General features: G+C 39.5%; 1 protein-coding gene across 1 annotated transcript; it reads right to left on the reverse strand.

The window, feature by feature from the left end:
* Positions 1 to 3,449: 3,449 nt before the first annotated feature.
* Positions 3,450 to 7,242, reverse strand: pax1b (paired box 1b). The gene is made up of 5 exons (XM_062468366.1): positions 6,995 to 7,242; positions 6,059 to 6,679; positions 5,221 to 5,351; positions 4,676 to 4,886; positions 3,450 to 4,062 (listed from the first exon to the last, which is right to left on the reverse strand). Exons 1-5 carry the CDS (start codon positions 6,996 to 6,998, stop codon positions 3,971 to 3,973), a joined length of 1,059 nt encoding a protein of 352 aa, XP_062324350.1. The 5' UTR covers positions 6,999 to 7,242; the 3' UTR covers positions 3,450 to 3,970.
* Between the last annotated feature and the right edge of the window lie 627 nt (positions 7,243 to 7,869).

Here is a 7,869-nt window from a genome sequence, read left to right on the forward strand (position 1 = left end):
TTCTGAGATATAATTCCAGAGTTCTAACAGTAAGGGAGCAGTCAGGCGTTGAGACAGATCCACTTACCATTTAGTCACGCACTCGTCCATCACCACAAGCCCATATATCAACTCTGCAAACAAAAATCACTCCGCCTTTAATCAAATTACAGAAATGTATATCACTGACGACTGTGGTGTTGGTGAGGATTTGTCATTGACATGAACAGCAGCCACACTTAAACATGAACACACGCAGGCAACCACACACACATTTGTGCACCTCTCCCACAGTTCCTAAAATGTTGAGTTCTATATCGTCTTATTCCTTTGCTTTTATTTTGGACATCAAAAGACACAGTCCTGACCGCTCATTTGGGATGACGGCCATCATCCGTGTTTATTTGCTCTCCTCTTACATGTCTGGAGGAAGGGAAGAGCGGACCGCGAGAGCCGACTTTGAACGTTGGACGTATCCTGAATGGGAGGTGGACAGCACTTCCTCTATAACACTGACACTTACCTTTTGTTGAGGACAGAAAATGAATGAGGTAACTGGAGCTTAGCCATGGTCACATAGGAAGGCCAGGGCTGGGGGGATGCTTGTTGCATTTCCCATGAAGAACCTCATTTGCATCCGGATGTGTTTGTCTGGAGGTGCTTGAGCCCAGAGCACTTCGAAGATGTACAAAATTGTTTTAAGTGAGACCAAACTTTGTTCAAGATGCTAATGCTAATGCCTCATTCACGTTCATATTTTGTTAAAAGTGAAAGTAAAGGCTGCAATGGATTCCATTTCCCGTTTCTGTACTACATGTTTGTTGAGTTAAAATATAATTGAGCTGGAAATTACATGATCCTTTTATGCTTTTTCTTGATTCAGTTGGCTATAACTAAATCCTGGCCTATGAATGGGTATTTAGAATAGCGTGTGTAAGGCTGGGTGTCCTCTATGGAGCGGGCCTGTGTGGTTTCATGCTCTGCCTACAGTCTTACTCATGGCGCCTTCATTCTGTGCTTGTGAGAGTGAGAATTTTAGACCATGCGTCTTTGAATGGAGGCGTACACTGTGCAATAATACATGTTTGACATTGCGGAGATTAATGTGTGCCGGCCCTGGGGCGTGGAGAAAAAACGATAATTGTTGAAGTCAAAACAAATCCTTTACAACCTTATGTACAAGTACAGCATAGTAATTGATATGTCGGCAAAAAAACAAAACAGATCATGTCGTTTAACAAGGTCATCAATCATTATCTGACATTTGAAATGTATTATCTGGCTTCTCTTTGTGATGCTTTTAGGTGGCGGTATGTATGCATGCATGCATCTGTGTGTGTGTGGGTATGTATTTCTCTCTCTTAGTTCCTGCATGTGTGCCAGGAACAATCTGCAATGGTTATAAGGAATAACATATGATGACACTTTCAGAAACATTAATATTTGACATTTAATTGAATGCAAAAAAGTCAATATTGACACTCATAAATACAAAAAATGACGTATCCAGTGCGGGACAAGTGAACAGACAGACAGGCCTCAGAAGTCACACAAGTTTGAAGCCCTGCAAATGAAAGCAGCAGACTCACTTTAACAAAGAGTAGATAATGGGAATGAGAGGGTGGGTTTTATAAACTTCCTCAATGACTCAAGACCCTCACTGAGACTATTGTAAACAATGGCCCGGTCCTTCGTCTCAGGGCAAGTGTTTGTTCTGTCAAACCTTAGCTCAGGAAGGCTCAGACTTGCCCACAGTAATGACATACCTCCATTCAACAGAGACTATTTGCTTGTGGATCACCTTACAATTCTCATTACCTGTTGGAGGCTACTGGACTTGCCTCTGCAAACAAACGGTCAGGCTTTGAATTGTGAGAACATATCGAATGTGTCCAGACTAGAGATACCTGGGAACTGGTAGAGCACATGACACAGATACTTAAATACACTCACACACAAATACACACACTCTTGCAAATCCACTACAAAGTGAATGCAAAAAATGTGGGGTTCATCTTATGGTGTATTAAGACTGGCAAGCTTGAGGTTATTTACTTTTTGTAGATTTTCAGTGAAATAAGACTTATTCACCTAGTCACCTTGTCCAGAAATGTTGTGGGCCCCGGAAATGGATTCTGATGAGCTGAACCCTAACCCTAACCCTAATGTGGTTCTGAGGTAGAGTTTCTACAACTGAAATTGGTGCCTGGAAATATTCATGACCAAATGTAAACTGGTCCTTTTTGTGTCACAGTCATTATCTCTGGCAAAGAACACATTGAATTTAGCCTGTGAGTACTCATTCTAATGGAACATTGAGGTTTGCTGTTGGACTGGCAGGTAGCCACCACTCAGTGAAGCCATAGTTCTGGTCATTTTTACAGGAAGCCCTTAACATAACTGTGTTTTCTTGTGTATTTTCATAAGGTTTTCATGATAAGTATTTTAGTCCTGTTGTCGATATAAATAATTCGAAGCTGGGCTTCATTCTTTTGCCAAGACCAACTCTATGACCTTCCCTAAATGGAATGGCCCGTTTAGGAATGAGCAGTCCAAATTCAATGCTGAGTATATATCAGTATTAGAAACATTTTAACATATTTACATTTAGATTAGGCCTATGTATTAATTTTTTAGTTTTGGTTTTTATTCAGGAAATCATGAAAGACGATGAAGTAATAAAATCATACAATATAAATTATTTTATTTGTATCACTTACAGGTCACATTGACAAGGTGAAATGGGTTAGTTGTATTTGTCACAAATAAATGAACTGACATTTTTGTCAGTGTTCTTTTGATTGATTGTTTTCTCACATAGGCTTACGGGATTCTTGCAAGAAAATAGCCTATTTATAGTCAACAGTGTATTTAAATAAGAAATCATTAGAGAATTCTAGTATCTAATGTTGATGCATTAGCTCATAAAGAGGCTTTTTGTTCATCACTGTGTGATGTGTAACCGCAATTGTGCAGCCCTGTTTGATTTGGATTGATCAGCTACCAACGTTTGAACGCCGCGTCTTGTTGATATTTGGATTAATAGGTGTTTCACGTAGCATATGTCTTAAATAGTCTGTCAGTATAATCCCCTTGTGATCCCCTTTACAATGATCTCGAACCCCAGTGAGATATGGCGCTCTATTTTTATCTGGATTCCTGACACCTTGCAAAAGACGGGTATGATAATCTCCAGAGGCGCCGAAATGTATAGCGTATTTAACACCAGTAACATCTTGGTTAACACCAAGAGTTGTAGGCTTCTGCATGTAGCCTATTTCTATTTGCTAAGTAATTATACAGCCTACTACAACACATGAATCTTAGAAAATAAAAAGTATAAGCATCATTTGATAGCCTACACACATTAGTCAAATCAACTATTCCTTTCTTCTTGCGGGGCTCCGTATCCTGAACATTCACATGGTCCACATGCATAAACGTTACTGTGAGAAGATTGAAAGAGACCGTCCGTTTTAAATGCCTTTATTTAGCACAGTTATAAAAAATATATATATATAATTACAGCTTTGGCAAATATCATTTACAAAATTACAAATAGCTTGCGGCAATTTTTCACATTTTGAACTTCCCTTTCATGACATACCTAATTGGGGGGGAAAGTTCATTTGTTGGCCTAGCGACATATTGTCACCATTATATAATTAAATATAGGATGAGGCTTGATTGAATGGAAACATAGTATAACATAGTAGCCTAAGTAGCAATACCGCGGCATCGGTTGCAGGTAGAGTAGCATCGAAATAGGCTACCTAATTGTTTGTTAGTTAGAACACTATCTGGTCTATGGGCAAATGCGATACATGCAATGTAGGCTATAACGCTGTAAGAAATTAAAATAAAAAACCTGTAGCCTATGTCACTTACGGTGTAACTCTTCACAAATTGACCTTGATTGGGCAGCATGTAGGCCTATATTAAGGCCTAGAATGGCCTTTTTTCATTGGGTCCTGACGGTCCATTCGTCGGTTTATGACGCTGAGGTCGGTAGAGACAATGCGTGCACGCCACTTAACAGCTCTTGTTGGTGTTTACTCAGTGGGCTGGGAGGTTTTCTATCTCCTGCAACAACAACAAAAAACACGTACAAAATTAATTTAAAAAAGACTAAATGTAATCATTACCATTGCGTCTCCCTGCCTAAACAAATAGGCTACATTAAGCTATAGGCCTATCAGAATAAACAGCAAAGGTCTGTTTTCTATTATCATAAACACAATAACACAATTGTCAACATAGGGAACGGCTCATTTAGCTGAAATTATTTCTAGGTTGAGGCCTGCTGTGCAATGTTTAAATCGTGGAATTAGTTTCTCGATGACTGACGGTCCAATAAATGAGCATTATTGTAAGTAGGCTAATCAGAAAAATAAAAGTCTGAAACATACAATAGAAAATAGAAAATAGAATATGTGAACGTGTGCAAAGATTCACGTAGGCATATAGCCTATGTAATATTTAATTCAAATAAAATTGAGGGTGTAATTATTCCCATCAGGAGTTTTCGAGACGACAAATAGGCTATATTTTAATTGGAAATTGCTTATTACGACTTTGGTTTAGAGCAATCAAACAAGCTTGTGAAATAGATTCAGTTTGATTCATATTTGCCTCCTATTCCATGGAAGTCGAATGAAGCCACATGACTTCAATTCTAGAATAGAGCAGTGCCTACCATCTCTTGACGAATGTTTGAAGGACATCGCTGTGTGAAGCTCTCCACCTTGCATCGCTACTGCATTGTTGGGATGAGTCAGGCCTGCGCTCTGGGACTGCCAGTGATGTCCCGCTGTCATGTAGTTACCCGCTGGCCCACCATACATCCCGTATTGGTTTGGTGGAGAATATGCACAAGCTGGAACATAACTAGATATGTTTGATGAAGGCTACCTCGAAAAGAAAAAAGCACAAACACAAGGGAAAAAACGGTTAATTTTTGCGCACGGAATTATCTAATCTTGCAATGACTGAAACGTTTCAGAAAACTGATTCGAATTCATTGTTTTTCTAATTGATTTAGATTAAACAAGCTAGACAATTTAGACCACATGTCAGTTATATCAGCTGGACTATAATACATTCGGCTGGAAACGTTTTAACATAGGGCCTATGCTACATTTCTAGCCCACGTGTGCTTAAAAATAAGGTATACGATGCACGAATAGGGCTATGTAACAAACATTGGCCTATGATGGGTTAATCATAGTCATTTGAATTTACCTGTGAATACTTAATGTCTGTTTCCATGGATGATTTATCTATTCCGTTGACACCATGTGTAGAAAACGTTGCTCTGTTCACGCTAGCCCAATCCTCCATTTTTGTTGTGTACCCTTCTGATCCAGCGATTGCTGAAAAATAGTTTTCAAAACGATTCATTCGATTAGATACCCAGTTTATTCAGGATGAAACATTATTTCAATAAAGCAAAAGCAACAATGCGTTTGAGGCCATTGATATAGCCATATTGAGATTCAAAAGCCTTTTTGCTGTAACCCATTTTGGGTATGGTAACATTTATTATTAACAGATGTTTCTCATTTGTGAAAATTCAAAGGAACACTCATGGGGTAAACAAATTATAAATCTGTATTTATTCATCTGAATCATATCGAATATCAAAACCATTAACATTTAAACACAACTTTACATTTAATTAATGGTCTACGTTTAGGCCTAAATATAATGTATTGATTACATCATCACGAAAATGTTGACAATTAGGTCTATATAATAAAGAACAACAAAATAATGTGCTAGTTAGAATAAAAGTAGGCTACATTTCCATACAACAGCCTTAATATAGGCTAATTTACGGTTTGCATAATGTTAAGGTAACCTTTTGGATTATTTGATATCAGTTACATAAATCTGCTTTCTCTGTACCTTAGGTTACTTGAGAGACGTTCTAGACCTAGATCTTTCTGAAACTATAGCCTATATCCTCACAACCCTTTCCAGGCAGCATGGGTGTGTAGTTGCTTGTAACCTGTGTGCATTTCAAGTTAATATGGAGCTACATGTTATGGCAACATTAGATGGAGACTGAAGGACTAACCTGTGGGGTCCATGAAGGCTCGAATGCCTAAAATGTTGCTGACCGTGTGCACCGAGGGCCAGGCCCGAGAGAGAACATGGCCCGCAGTAACGGGCACTCCGGGAGCACTGCCAATTTTAGTCCCGGTGGGTGACATGGCGCTTGGGTATGAGTAGGGGTACATGTGGTTATAGGCAAGCTGAGGAGGGGTTGATTTGCTGTTTTCGTATTGGCTCGGCTGGGAGAGATTTCCTATTTTGTTTCTAAGAATACGACTTATGGAACTAACAGAGGGGACGTTGTATTTGTCACAAACTGCATCAGCCAGAAGTCTGTCACGTATCTCCCAAGCAAATATTCCAGGGTCGCCTTGTTTGTAATCCCTTATGCTCTTCACCACATTGGGTGTAGTAACCCGAGGCTTACTCCCCCCGATAGCACCAGGTAAAATCGAACCTGTCTCGTTGTACCTTGCAAGAATCTTGCTCACACAGCCATGAGAAACACGAAGCTGTCTACTAATGTCACAGGGTCTTATTCCAAGTTGAGCCAACTCGACAATTCTGATCCGAATCGCATTGGGAAGTGGTCGACCGTTGACGAATACCCCGCCGAGCTGATTAACTTCTCCATAGGTTTGATCTGAAATAAATGAAACATTTTGACATTGACCATAGCGGTTAATAATAGTGAGATAAACTACTTAGCAAACAATGGGGTGTACAAGTCAAAAAACGAATGTTTCTGTCTGTAGACTATTTAAACTCAGTTTGAGGCTAACTGCAAAAGTTACTTTAAAACATGAATGTGGAGGAATATAGCCCATACTGGAATGATAAAAGCATCGCCTTAACTTTAACGAGTGTTTCTATTACGCAAATGATTTCGCGTGTCTATGCAAACTTATCAAACCATTCTCATTTCTTCAGCGAATGATACATGCATTTGTGTACTTACCCATTATTCTCGATTCGACCTGGATTCTTTAATTTGTTTTGAAATTATCCGAAATTACTGTATCTCCTCTGTGCATAAAATGGGGGAGACGTGTAGCTTTCTGCGTTGCGTTACCCCTTCAGTTTTGCATTTCTGGTAAAGTGATCTAGGACAGTGGGATTGGGCAAAGGGACTAAAATGATCTGTGTACTATAAGAGGAAATGTGTCCATCCCGTAGGCTAAAGCGTGCGTAGATTAATTTGACGCGTCCTCTACGTCAAGCGTGATGGCTGCGCAAAACGTTTCCCCTCTTCTCATTGGTCTCTGTGGTGTGTTTATGTTAGCGTATAGGCTGCTCCACAGAATCTATTCTTAAACGTCCTACAGGAGGGCCTTTGTCGCAGCGTGAATTTAGCTGCACTGCACACCTCTAACTTGGTAGTCTACTTGGAACACATAGATAGCCTAAACTTGCGCTTTGAAATAGGCTACTTTTGATTTTACGCGTGCGTCTGCCAGGCATTCCACGCCTTATCAATTGTCACTGCAAATTTCTTCCAAGAAAGTTTGCAATTTGTGCCATTCTCTGTCCCAATCGACCACCAAGCTCTATTAGATATTTAAGAATAAAAAATAAAAAATGGAGCCCATGACTCGAAGTGGTGTGAAGGGATAATAAATGCAACTGTCAACCATCAGTCAATATTGTCCTGTTGGCCTATACGCATCGAATATGCATGCTCCTCTGTCAATACCCTAAATGTATTATGGCTGCTACTGTATAAGACTGATTTTGCAAACGTAAAGGAATCACAAAAATTCGACCACCGTGTAATGCATTTTATTCTGATCATGCATCAGTTTCGCTTAATGTGTGAATATGCTTTGTTATTTC

Source organism: Osmerus eperlanus, chromosome 8 (genome assembly GCF_963692335.1).
Source record: "Osmerus eperlanus chromosome 8, fOsmEpe2.1, whole genome shotgun sequence".
NCBI lineage: Eukaryota > Metazoa > Chordata > Actinopteri > Osmeriformes > Osmeridae > Osmerus > Osmerus eperlanus.